Genomic DNA, 14,428 nt, shown 5'->3' with positions numbered 1-14,428 from the left:
AGGCACCACCAGTTTTTCAGTATGCCATTTGCTTTAATTTAGTGGTTTAATTGTGGAGAAAATAGAAGCACAGGAAATGGATAGAGAACAGACTTCTGAAAAATAGGACTAATGATGTCTGGCCTTACGAAATGAAAGAGGAGCCAGGCTGTAGCCTATTGCTCTGGATACATGTTAAGTAGAAGCCAGCCCTTACCCAGACAATAGGAAGGTAGGAAAGAGATTCAAAGCAAGCTAAATTTGAGATTCTGAAGAGAAAAAATGTGCACAGGTGGGCAATATTTTAATTCAATTTTCAGTTTGAAAGAAATACCCAAGCCCAATAGACATGTATTTAAAGCAGCTTTTCATCTACTAGGGCAAAAATACCCTGATTCCATTTACCTCCATCACCCACAAAGCCACTAAAATAGAGTCACACAGTTCTCTATCTTACACACGCACACACCACAAAAAGAAAGGAGCAATACTTTGGACTTTTCTGGGCCTGATGAATATTCTAAAAATGCCGTACTGTGACTTCTGAAGGAACTGAAGGGAAAGCACTGAAAGTAGTACCTTCTTGCAAAGTTACGGAGACTCACATGAAATCAGAGGGACCAGTAGTTTTTACATTTTCCATTTTAGATGTCTATTAAATGAAGCAGATACTTTAAATGCAAAATATATTTCCGTGCCCCTGTGTAATGAATAGTCTTTGTGCACAAATTGCCTGAGACAATTTTAAAACAAGTTTGAGGTATCAGAAGAGTTTTTTGTAAAGTATCTTAAGCTGAATTTATAGGGAACTTTATTACTAGCCTTGAAAGAAATGGAAAAAAGTCAGTTTAACCGTGTCCAGTCAAATTTGAACATTTCACATTTTGGGGGGAAAAATAAAAGGTGCTGATTGCGTTTAACGTTTTTTTCTTCATTATTTCTAAATTTGGCACATTCATGGAAATGTGCCTGGTTCAAAGAGAAAATGAGTTGCAATTGTCCCTTTTTTTTTTTTTTTTTTTTTTAAGGGGACAACACAAGTTGTCATAGGAGGACTGAACCTCCAGTCACAGGCACGGATTAAACTTCTCTAGCTCCAAATTATGATACAAAGTCAAAGTAGATAGGCACAAAGGCACATGCTCAAGCAACAAATGTTATCATATTTCAGTGAGACCTCTAAAGAGTAATAAGCAAAGACAGAACAAACACCCCACTAAAAACAAATGCAATGACAATATTCTTCTAAATAAAACCATATACTGACCAAAACTTTGCATGCTCAGGAATAGAACACAAGTTTAAATGCAAGTTCTTCTAGGGCAGACACTTCCAAATCTGAATTTAAGTGTCAAAGCTATAACTACACCAGAAGTCAAAGGAAAAGCATCAGTCTTAGCATTACACCTCTGAAAAGCTAAAAATAGGTTCTCCTCATTGTAATTCCACAACTGTATAGAACTTCTCTTTGGATTAGTTAATGCCCTGTATTTAAAGAGCTAACACAGGCATTTCTACAACAATAAAATTCCAAACTCTTTTCCCAAAAGCTACAGGCTGACAGAAGGGTGTGGAGAGCACAACATTTGGTAGCTTTAGAGACCTGTCTAACCCTACTTCCTCCAAAAACCTCATCAATTCCTTGCTCTCCAATTCCTACTGCTTCAATCCCCATAACATATGCAGGTACTCACCACAGTGCCCATCTGCATCTCTTTTACTGAGAGAATAGCCCACTGGCTTATACAGTTTCCTTATAACACAGCTAATGCGTTTTGGTGTTTTTTTGTTTTTTTTTTTTTTAAACTTATTTCTAAAATCTTTGCAGTGTGCTCAAAGAAACCTAAACTAGTTCAGCCTAGAAGACTGATCTAAGCAGCAGCCCACAAAACCTTACACAAACCTATGCATAGACTACGCTCATAGCTAGCTGACAGTTCTCTGCGTTCTGCTAGCATCAAGCCTAATTTTACCAGTAAATTATATTAAGACTACACCTTCACTTTTTTTTTTTAAAGAGACATCCTCTTAGAAAGCAGCCAGCTTCCCTTTATTCCCAATAGCTATCAGACTCCTTTTCTTCCTAAACACCCAGATGTTATTCTTCACATTTGGACCACTGCCCATGACCACCCCCATCCCTACTAACACACACAGCATATTTCATCCTGTGTTGTGAGAATCCAACATTAACACAATGTGCATCAGAATGAGCTAAGCCCTAAGAGAAATGTGTTGCACTTTTTCAAGTAACTTATCTGTAAGCCACTAGGGAAGGCCAAAGAAAAGCATTCAATCAAGTTAATTGTTAAGCTTGACTGTCAAGACAAAAATCAAATCCAGCTGCATTAGCTGTATTAAACTAGAGAAGAGGTTGCTGATGTCCAGAGCAAAATAGGTGTTTCTGCCCTTCTGCAGAAGCTACGAATTCTTCAAACCTCAACAGTACACTCCCTCTCCCCTTAACCCATTCAAGCAGCAAGGGCCACCAAAAACTAGCAGAGGCTGAGAGGCAGGCACACACCAAATTCTGCCTTTCCTTCTAGTCCCACAGAAAAGTCCCACAATTAGAAAAGTTACCTAGAAAAGTTGGAAACTTCCTAAAAAAAAACCAACACAACACATTTCTTCAGAATGTTAACTATGAAAAGCCAGGTTCAAGAGCATCACACACCTGAGCCCCCTGCATGTTTTTTCTCTGCATCTAAGATTGAAGAGGATTTACTGAAGGGGACCATACAGCTTATGTAAGAAGCAGTACCAAAATGAACTAAAGCAAAAAATGCTGAAGTTTTTATTTGATATAAACTTGACCTCTTCGCTGTTTGAAATGAATAGGAACTGGGTAGAATGGCTGACAGCAGCTATGTAAGGATTGGTTTCCCAGTAACTTACAGATGTCTCAAGAACTAAAAGTAAACAGCCAGCACAGTTTCAGACATTTATCACCACTTTTAAGTGGGACAGATAGACTCTGCTCCAGCTAGAAAGAGTTTTCTGCAAACTCAGTTTACAAAGGGTACATAATATTGTGAATGGCCACATGGCTTTATGAAGATTATGAACTACAGAAGATGCTGCAGAATGCACAAATGCAGTTTGACTTCCAAAAAAAGCTCAAACAATTATTTTTTTTTTGTCTATACTATATAAAGGGTTGAGAGTTTAAGTGAAGCTTCTTGCCCGTGGCAGAGAAACAGAAGTATATTATGATTGGATAGCAATGTTCTGAACATGTTCAAAACTAGAGGGAAGAAAAAAAGCCAGTTAAAGCCCCGCTGACTTTAAAAGTATCCTCTCTAAACCTAGAATGTGTTGTAGGTATTTTTTTTTGTTTTGTTGTTGTTGTTTTGTTGTTTTTTTAAATGCAAATCTACAGTGACAAAACAACCAACCGTTAAAGACTCATGGAGATTTTTCCTTCCTCATCCATTTTCCTTCAAAAAAAAACCTGAAGATTTTCTACAAACTAACAGCTGCTCACCCTGACATGTTATCTTGAAAAATGTTGCAATTCCAGAAGGCAGAGGTTTATTTCATGTATAGAATGTATCAGTGCATATTTCTACAATAGTTTTTCCACTGTTGGACTGACACCTTCCACTGTTTTCACTACGTAGTGCATCCACACTCCATCCATACCTGAATCATGAAGTCATTTTCGTCTTTTACTTCACAAATACACCGAACAATCTCAAAATCACCTTCTTCAGCTTCTTCATCAGGATTTGTGGTTACATCAACATCCTGACTGCAGTCATCATCGCTCCAAAGAAAGCTATCCATAGATGACTCGCTCATAGTGTCTTCCTCTGTATAAAAAGCAGCCAGATAAAACAGCAAGTCAGAAAGGTCAGAAAACTCTCAACCCTCATTATGTACACACACATTACTAGAAGTCTCAGTTCATTAATTCAAGAAACACCACAATAGCGACTGTTTGAGTGCTACAACGAAGTTTTAAATGTTGTCATTAATAGCTTCTTAGAAATATTCTAAGTTTGCAGCTTCTGTCATTAAAATTTCACTCTCAACAGACAGCACCTCAAACCAAAAGCACAGTCTTTTCAGACAAGTAGGTATAACAAACAAAACCAGATATATGAATTCCGACAGGATTTAGACTAGTTCCTGCAATCTGTATAGAACTATTTTGGTAGTGTAAACGTAGAGCTAAAACAGAACATGGCTCTGTCTTATGAACCAGTAGATCTCACAAAGAAATGTCTTCATCACAGAATAAAAGTTCAACACAAAATTAAATCTTTCAGACTTTTCTTCTTTAGACTCCAGTTGAGATTAGATTTCTCAATTCAGGTGAAGTGCACTCTAAGGATACTCCAACACTACTTAAAGTGTTTATACAGAATCTCTGTGGCTTGAACAAAACTATCAGGAAAATCGCTTCTCTGGGCAACCTGTTACAGTGCATCACCACCCTCTGAGTTTGAAGAATTTCTTCCTAACTGCTAATCTAAATCTCCCATCTTTAAGCGTTTGTTTTTGTTTGTTTTTAAATAAGCCCACTTTTAAGTATTTATAAGCTGCAATGAGGTCTCCCTGGAGCCTTCTCTTCAGGCTGCCCATGCCCAGCTCTCTCAGCCTTTCTGCATAGGAGAGGTGCTGACCAACTCTGCAGCCATCCTCAGGACCCTCTCTAACAGACCCCTCATCCTTCCTGTGCTGGGGTCTCCAGACCAAGATGCAGGACTCATGTCGAGCTTTTTGACCATCACAACCCCCAAGTCCCTCCCTGCAGGGCTGCTCTCAGTGAGTTCTTCTCCCAGCTGTACTCGTGTCTGGGACTGCCCTGACCCAGCTGCACTTGGCCTTGTTGAACCTCATGCGGTTCCCGTGGGTCCCCTTCTGCAGCCTGCCCAGGTCCCTTTGAATGCCAGCTCTTCCTCCTTTGGTATCAACCACACCACTCAGCTTGGCAGCATCTGCAAGCTTGCTGAGCATGCACTCGATCCCCCTGTCTATGTGGTTGATCAAGATATGAAACAGCACCGGTCCTAGGGACAGACCCCTGAGGGACACCGCTCGTCACCAGCCTCCACCTGGGCACGGAGCCGTTGAGCACCACTCTGGGTATGGCCTTCAGGCCCATTCCTTATCCACGGAATGGTCCACGCACCAAATCCACATCACTCCAATATGGAGATCAGGATGCCATGTGGGACCGTGCCAAAGGCCTTACACAAGGCCAGGTAGAGGACATCGGTCAGTCTTCCCTTGCCAACTGACTCAGTCACTCCATCCTAGAGGGCTGGGCTGCTCGCTACAAGGACATCAAGGAGCTCGAGCGAGTCCAGAGAAGGGCAACGAAGCAGGTGAGGGGTCTGGAAAACAAGTCTTACAAGGAATGGCTGAGGGAAGCTGGGTTTGGGCAGCCTGGAGAAGAGGAGGCTCAAGGGCGACCTTATTGCTCTTTGTAAGTACCTTAAAGGAAGCTGTAGCGAGGTGGCGGTTGGTCTGTTCTCCCACGTGCCTGGTGACAGGACGAGGGGGGAATGGGCTAAAGTTACACCAGGGGAGATTTAGGGTGGATATTAGGAAGAACTTTTTTACCAAAAGGGGTGCTAGGTATTGGAATGGGCTGCCCAGGGAAGTGGTGGAGTCACCATCCCTGGAAGTCTTTAAAAGACGTTTAGATGTTGAACTTAGTGGTATGGTTTAGTGGAGGACTTGTTAGTGTTAGGTCAGAGGTTGGACTCGATGATCTTGAGGTCTCTTCCAACCTAGACAATTCTGTGATTCTGTGATCAGACAAAGTTTGCCCTTGGTGAACCTGCCCTGGTTGTCTCAGAGCGACTCCTTGTCCTGCATGTGCATTGACAGTGCTTCCAGGAGGATTTGTGCATGATGGTCCCAGGCACAGAGATAAGGCTCACTGGTCTGTAGTTCCCCAGGTCTTCCCTTCTACCCTTTTTTAAAATGGGAGTGATATTTCCCTTTTCCCAGTCACTGGCAGAGCCAAAGCAAACAGCAAAAAGCACCACCAGCATCTAGCTCTGACAAATGAATTGGGTTCAGCTTCTTCAGGCAGTGGAAAGGAAAGACGAGGCCCTGTGCAAGAATAGCCAAACCTGCATTACGAGTACTAGTCTTCATACACATGCTGTAATAGAGCAGCTCACACATTTATTAGTAATGAAAGACAGAACTAGTAAGCTGTAAAGAAGTCTCCTTTTACCATTTGTTTTTGATTTTCCTCTGTGCTGTCCAGACTCAGAGCAGTGCAGCTCTGTGCTTGTGTGGGCAGATGATTTATTTGAAGAAATACATTTTGTGACAACTGATTTTTCAGGAGAAAGTTCCTGTGAAACATCTGTGTTTTCTTCACTGCCAGAGTAGTCTGTAAAATTTTAAGAAGTACTATGGTTAGAAGTTTGTGGTTAAGGAAACAAGACAGAAGAAAAAACAGCATCATAACAACAGGCACTTATGATTCACTGAGACAGTGTCCACTTTAATATTCTAGGACTCCAGGACTTCATTATGTTGCTGAAAGAATTGCAAACTTCCTAGAGGTAATAAAGGTACCCTCTGAGCCAGAAAAACCCTGTGCAACTCAGTCATCTTCACTGATGAAGTGAGAAAGGCTGGAAACACTAGTTATTTATACATAGATGTTCTTCAGGATGATCATCTACAAATGCTTCTGCATTACAGGTAGACACTTCTACTCAAGCACTATTAGCTGGAGATCTCTCCCTCATATCCCATTATTCACATCGGCTAAACACATTCCCTGATGTCACCGGCTACAAGGAAACAGAGCCTCTTCTTTTATTCTCTTATTTTATGTACAAAATGGGACTCTTGGGTTGAAAAGAAAAACCATGGTTAGAAACATATAGAGGAAACACCTAGAACTGTTTGTGACACATGCATTCATCATGCTCTGGCATATACATCAACTCAGTCTGTCTGGAGCTGTAAGCAGTACCCTTCACACCGGTCATCTGAAGGAAGCCTTTAGAGTTCCTAGACTAAAAAATAAGGACAACATCAAAACTGATTAAAAAATATAGGGCCAAAAAAAATATTTGGGCCCAAGAATCACTGACCTCAACCACTGCAGCTCAGAGAACTGATTATTGCTAATTGCCTCAGGCATTTTAAAGACCTGACAATAGTGCTAAGGATTGCAAGCCTGAATGAGAACAATCTGCCTGTTATAGTCTGTCCCCCAGAATTCAGGGAACCGAAACAGCTGATGATTTAACAAAAAAAATTAAACTGTCCAGGACATATGCTGGTGCAGCAATAGTTAAAGTGTGTTCTCCTGACTTCACCTTGAGAATTATTTCTCACCTCTTTTGATGCTTCTTTTCTGAAGAAGTAAGGCATTAAGCCTTTCTCTCCTCCACTTTGTAGTAGAAACAATTTGTCCAAGTTCAAAGCACTGCCTGCCTATGGTTTTCTGAGATCCAATTAATCTAGTATGTTCAGGAGAACAATTTGCCAGCGTCTTGAGAAAGTTTTATTCTGGATGATAGGTAGCTGGATGTTTTATGGGGGGGAGGGGGGGACAGTGTTGGAACGTCACTCCTCACTGTTCTGGTGCCTATCATTTGATAACACTCCAATTTTAGCACTGGAAGATAAACTAAAGCTCCTCAATCTGGAGTGCTGCCTGCCTGTTTCTTGACTTCTGAACTTTGAAGATGTTAGAGTAGTGATGAGATCTGAGAAGGACAGATTTTAGATACCTAACTATTGTTGTTATCAGTTTGCTATTGAAATGCTCCAAAAATTTTAGGAACACGACACATCACATTTTTTGTATGCATTCGAGTATCTCTACACTAAAATGCTGAATCTCCAGATCATGTAAGCTGAAGTACAGAAACTAGAAATACATCCAGCCACCACAGCTATCCCAACTTGGCTGGTACTCGTTTTGGATGCTTCAGAAGCCAACATGCTTTCATTTATGTTTCAAAAACCCAAGGACAAAGGAACAAACAATTTGTTGGTATGATTTTTTGTCAAATTATTGTGCAAGTTTACAAATTAGGATTTGTAGAATATCTACATATTTGTGGGCACCATGTCATCAGAAAGTCACTGAAGTAATTTGTTTCAATTCAATTCTGAGTCAGTCTACTTGTGGTTCATTCTTTCCCTCTACTCTCTCATGACAGCTTGCCTTCACAGAAGTTAACAAAAGTTATGCTTTCCAGTCTGAAAAACTCCTCCATAAGGAGCTCTTGTTTGACAAATTATGCACGAATACACTGCTTTAATGATCCTAGACATCAATCAATGGCATAGGAAGTTGTCAAGCTTGATCTGTACACTTTGAAGTTTTATGATATCAGCTGCTGCATTTGGAAGTTGCAAATCCAACCACTAGTAACCATCTTGGGCTTATATATAACATTCAAAGTGTGAAGAAGAAAGTATTCTCTGTTGATTTCATCCTCGGAGGCTTTGGAAGACACGTTATTACAATCTTCCTATTAAATGCAATGGGAACAGCAATTTATGAGACATGAGATGGACAAAGCCTGAGTACAGACATTAAGTACAGATTTTACTGTGTCTCCACAAGATTTATCCTTTTCAAAAGAAAAACTTGGACGTGTCAGCTCATTATCAGAGCTTCTGAAAATAAGTGAAGATATAAGAACTCAAAGTTAACAGCAGAAAGAGGACCCATCAGCATTTTCAAGCCCCATCACTCGAACAGGAGAGCTAGACCTCTCATACACAGAGAACATCTGGTACTCAGGGCACTTGGTAACAAATTGAGGGGACCTGCACACTCTTTAACTGGGTGAAACTTGCATAGAAGTCTATCTTACTAATGGAAAGCCAGACTTGAAGACCAACACATGCATTTTGGAGTTTGTTTTATTCTGTGCCATTATAACCACTATTATCAGTTATTATTCAGCATTAATGATGCACATAAATTGTCTTGCCAATCATGCTTTATTCTTAGTAACAATAAAATCACAACCACTAGGTAAGTGAAGGAAACATATCTGCAATGTTTCCTCTCAAGAGCATGGAACTAGGTAACAGGCACAACAAGGAAACAAAACCATTTTCCTCTAAAGAAAAAAAAAAAAAAAGCTTTACCAGGCTTAGCTCTCTTTTTCTTTTTTTTCTTTTTCTTTGCCTTGGACCTTCCACAGTCTTTGGATTTTCTTTCTTTGTTCTTCTCATATTCTTTAACAGCTGAAATTAGACAACATACCAATTTAATTTTAAAGATATACACAACTATTCTACCTACTAGTTTTCTTAAATGCCTCCATTGTTTCTTCAGGCAAGCGTGGACAGTTCACTAGAAAAAAAAACAGCCAGAAATATTACCTCTAAGAATTCCCAGCCCACAGAATTGGAATGGTCTGTTTTATGTCCTAGTGTGATTGTCCCATAAATAAGTTACAATAGCATGTAAGAGAAAGCAACTAGGCACCAATGCCCCATTTTCTACATAGGTAGTTGGAGTTTCAGCCTTCAGAGATTATTAAAAAACAAAACATGTGAGCATTTGTTATAAATTTCTAGCTGAAATTACTGCTGAACATTTCAGTAGTGTTGTGTCTGACGTAAGAACCCTCCCCCCCCCAACTCTAATCCAGTTCCTCAAACGTTTTGCTTTCATAGAAAAATGGAGTAACAACTGGTTCACATGTCTATACCTGTTTTTCTCTGTTTCCTTCCCATCCTATTTTTATGGAAAAAAAATATTTTTGAATAATTGGGTGATATTTTTCAGTCAAGTCCATCCTCAAACCATGCCTCCGAAGCATTTGCTTTAAGTAACCCCATTGCCAGGAAACGTGTACAAACCCTTGCTTTCAATCTCCTGCCACTTGATCACAACTCCTGTCTTTCAGATTTAGTTCTCTGCAGCAAAAATTCCAGATACTTGCAGAGTTCTTTAAAATAAACTCTCCAGACTCTGCAGAGACTACTAGGTGCAACCATAAGTGTACTATGGAAGCATGCCTTGCATCTCAAAAGGGCTTTGCTCTCAAGAGTGCTCAGCTGATTAAGCCACTCAGCATCCCATTTAAGACAAGACTATTTCAATTACTGATTACCAATACCAGAACAAACATCTAAAGACACTCTACTGTCAGAAACACTCTCCTACACAAAACGTGTAAGAACCCCAACTAGTCTGTAGCCACTCAGGAAGCAAAGCCATACCAGTACGTTATGTTAACCTCCTACAACATACTACTCAGTAACCTCCCTAACCCACAATGTGAGACTATGTTTTTGAGGTACAAGCTGCCCACTTTGAGAAACTGGACATCTCAGTCACATTTAGGTGATTACCAGCTGTGATAAATGTGCAGGGGACAAATCATTATAGCATGTCTTTTAAAAAGCCTTCAGCTCTTACATCTCCCCTGCCTTTCAGTCCTTGCGTATCTCCTGCTCCCTTGCAGCTTTTCTCCTCCTTTGGCATGTTATTAATGATGGTTGCTAAAAATGTGCATTGCCAGCAGCCACATTAGCTGCTGACATTGACGGCAGCCTGCTATACAAACTACATGTCCTGCAGAAGGAACATGACTGAAAATGACTGGCAGTAAAAGAGACAAACTTCATTCCCACTCTGTTACCATGGGGGGGAGGAAGTGGTGAAAGGAAAAAGAGGTTCATCTGCATATCTCAGCATAAAGCTTCTAGCTGCATCTTATTTTCCTTTGTCTTAGATCTCTCCCAGTCTTCCAGTGCTCAGGACCCTCCGGGTACCATTTCCTTCTCCCAGCTCACATGCAGGGATACTATTAAGTTCTGTCATTTCACTCTTCCAGGAAAAGGTCAGAGGGACAATAACTGAGGTCAATATAGGCAGGAAAAACTTGCATCTTTTCAGTTGGAAAGTGAAGATAGGCAGATCATCTAACCTGTTTTAGGGTACGCGAGAGGGCATTTCTTCCATTACTCAACACATCAGTTGTAAGTAGGACAAAATCTTCCTTGCTCCCATGCTTTTTCCCTCTGAGGTAGAGGGTATATATTTTTTCATTTTTCTTTTTAAAGGCAAGTATTTGCACTTTTCTGTGTATTTAACTACTTCATACAGTTAAATACACAGGCCTTCCAAAAACCCTGTACTGCTGGATGTTTTTATCCAAAACTGTTTCTTGTAAGTATTTGGAAGTTTAAAAGAATTCTCACTGGAAGACAACCAGATACAGCAGGCACCCAACCTAACCTAGGTTAGGAGCATCCTCACAGACTTGCATAATCTAAGAGAAAAAAACTGCCTTATATAATCCTAAAAAATATCACAACCACATTTTTAAAAAGTTTTTTTTTTTTTTTTTCCGAAAGCATAAAAAAATTAAATTCTTTATTTCCCTGAATGGCAAAAAGAGACTAAAGAGGATGAATACTTAGTCAAACCCCACCAACACTTAGAAGTTCGTGCTAATGTCTTTAGGCCATTCTCTCAAATAAGAAATACCCTACTGAGTCAGACCAGTGAAAACACTGAAATTCTCCAGAATAAAAGTATTACAAGTAAAATTCACTTAGCACAGATTTTAATGTTCCTCACCATTGTGGCTCAAATTGTCACCACATATCTGAAAGAGAATAGTGACGTAGGAACCTATATTATAGAAGAACCTAGTATAAACAGGGTTTATACTATACCACTGAAAAGAGTTAAACAATGCCATGCCACCCAGAGATTTCCAGTAGCACAGATCGCTGGCTACCAGAAAAAGTAAAGCCTCAAGTTTATGCATCTTGACAAGTTCACGATTACTTAAAATAATGCTTTGGACAACCCAGGCTTGTTCCAACAACAGAAGACAGACATGTATCAAACAAATTGAATAAAAACATTCTTCTCTTTTTAAAATATTCTACTACTTTTTCCATCTAAAAAATGTTACACACCATGACTGGGAACATTTAAATTCTGAGTATAGAAAAAATTCACCAATTTCATTATATTGATTCTTCATTTGAAACCACTACAAAGGAACAGTGAAAAATACAGCTTGAGTTGTACACTCATTAAAAAAATAACTTTTAAAAACTAGGTATATAGAGTGCTTTCTACCAATATTATCAGTTCCTACCAATGCTTAAACCTTTTGCAAGAGTTCATTTTAAACTAAAAGAAGCGTACCATTTTCAACTCTTTTTTTTTCTGGAGGCTTCCGGAGTGATCTCGCTATGTGGTTCTCCTTGGTTTGTTCTCTAACAGAGTATCGGTGACTATTTAATGCATTTACAGCGGTTGATGTTCTTCTCTTCTCTATTTTTTCATCTCTATATGAGGTACTCCTTAGGGCTATGCGTAGAGGAGCATCTACAAAGAGAATAAAGACGAGGTCCAAACTTTAAATATGTTCAAAACTGAACTCTACTTCACCAGCAGCAGTTCTGGTTGTCCATAGGGAGCCTCTCTGATGAAATAAACTCCCTAGGGAGCATCTCTGATGAAATAAACGACTAAGCTTGCAGTCCCAGCAACTTGACCACAGAAGAGTTTTTAAGCAGAAGCTCATTTAAAGTCTAAGACCTACAATGCTTTTTGTTGTTGTTACAATCCCCAAATCTTTATTCTTCCAGAAATACTGCTGCATGGAGGAAATATGGAGAGAGAAACAGTTCAGCTCAGCAGCGATATCGTCAGATAAATGTTTCTTTAAAAGAGAAAATAAGAGAGGTCCTGTTGATTTAAATAGAGGAACCACAGCCTATTCTCAGAAGTGTGCTTTGTAACAAGCATATAGGAGCTCTGCATATCTAAGGAAGGGGAGTTTTAAAGTACATACCACTGAAATAACAGCATTTCAGCCAGGAGAGAGATGCAAGAATTCAGTATCACTACCTAAAATCCATACAATCATGAGATAGACAATTTCATCTGTGATTCCATTTACTACTAAATCAAGTCTTCTTGCAATATTCTTCTTGCCACTTTGAAGTATGACATCAAGTATCTTCGTCAAACAGAACCAGTAGCCAAGCTGACAGAATGCTGATTGTCATCAAGAATGTATAATTCTATCATCATAAGAATCTCAAATTGGATACTAAAGGCAACTTCTGTCTGGTCTGAAGACTTGCATGTCAGTAGGTTTTTCACTTGGAAGCCTCTCTAAATAACCGTGAGCAGGAGTTGAAAATGACTGAAGACAGAAGAGTCCAAGTTCAGCATACTTAAGAGAAGTGGAATCAAGTACTCTGGCCTGACCAACATTTCAAGTTGGAGCTATGAGGCAGATTAAGACACCTCATTATGTCCCTTTCAGAATCAAGCAGATCTCTTGAGGCTGAAGGAACCAGTGAATACCCAGCAAAACCTGAGGCTGTCTGATGGCTTTCTCCCTGATCCTCCTCCCACACTGAAGTTAATTAAAACTTCAGGAAAAAAAGAGCAGGTGGTGTTCGTAACAATTTTAGTAACCAACTAGTTAACCTTCAGTCATTTACCATAGTGCTTTACATCAGCTACAATAGAAGAGAGAAAAGAGACAAAGAGTCCAAGTTTCCTCCACAAGACTGTCATGGTGACTTCTGCCCAGTAAGGCAACTCCCTGTTGCCTTTCCTTGGGTGCTTACTGAACTCAGAAGAGCTACAACACTATAGGATGTTGAACGTTTCTTCCATGAAGAATTTTCCTTGAAGATACTCCTTGATAATATACCATGATAATATGTACAGCTTCCCATTTTCAACAGGAAGAAGTTTGTTGTTGTTCAAATACAAGTCTATTTTTGCAGGACTTCTCACTAACAGAAATCACTTCTGCGAACCTTTGCAAACAGTGAATTGAGTAAGTCATCAGTTCAAACAAAAAACTTTTTCCCATGGTACACAGTAGCTGAAAAATAAGATTATGGTACCTTATCTGTTTGGGAACAACACAATCCTAGCAAACTTTCTGAAAGGCAAAAGGTTTGTGGCAGTCACACACATAAACATAAACACACATAAACAAGCCAGGGAAGCATTCCTGACTATCTACCATTCTGCCTGCTTTAAGTTCCAAAAATATTTATACAACAGCATCTCAGGGAACTTAAAAAAAAAAAAAATCAGACTAGGAAAAGAAAATTCAGACTAGGACCTTCATTTAGGCCTCCTTATTTTCCTTTCTCCCAGGAGCCAAACTCAATTTCATAAATTAACATCTGAAAAATTCTGCAGCCACCTTGATCCCACAAAAAGGCTTCCTGTGGGCTGAGATCTGCATACACAGACTCTTGAGGGAACAAAAGAGCATTGTGTTTTCTAGCTTTGTAAGAGTAAAAATTTAAGAAGATTTTTGCCAAGACTATTGCATCTTTTAACACACATAGGTTAATGCATTCCTGTAATATTTTTCAGCTACCATGAACACTCTTTTGGAGTAGTCTAAAGGTACCCTATCATATGTCAGATGTATTTTTCTTCAAAAATAGTTATCAACATGTTAATTTTGAAATACTTTTTGTTCTA

At 39.5% G+C, this 14,428-nt stretch overlaps 1 protein-coding gene across 8 annotated transcripts in view; it reads right to left on the bottom strand.

The window, feature by feature from the left end:
• The window catches only part of PHF20 (PHD finger protein 20), a 73,468-nt gene that overhangs the window by 14,446 nt on the left and 44,594 nt on the right, over positions 1-14,428 (bottom strand). For 6 of the 8 annotated variants that reach the window (XM_068700681.1, XM_068700679.1, XM_068700678.1 and 3 more), the window contains 4 exons: positions 12,107-12,289; positions 9,076-9,174; positions 6,176-6,337; positions 3,622-3,791 (listed from right to left, as the gene is read on the bottom strand). In XM_068700681.1, coding sequence (XP_068556782.1) covers positions 3,622-3,791; positions 6,176-6,337; positions 9,076-9,174; positions 12,107-12,289 — 614 coding nt within the window. The remainder of the gene's footprint in view (positions 1-3,621; positions 3,792-6,175; positions 6,338-9,075; positions 9,175-12,106; positions 12,290-14,428) is intronic. The other 2 variants (XM_068700683.1, XM_068700685.1) reach the window with 1 other exon arrangement.

This window comes from Anas acuta, chromosome 16 (genome assembly GCF_963932015.1).
Source record: "Anas acuta chromosome 16, bAnaAcu1.1, whole genome shotgun sequence".
In the NCBI taxonomy this organism is placed as follows: Eukaryota; Metazoa; Chordata; class Aves; order Anseriformes; family Anatidae; genus Anas; species Anas acuta.
Note: the sequence above shows the minus strand (reverse complement) of the source record. Positions and strands in the feature narration are given on the sequence as shown.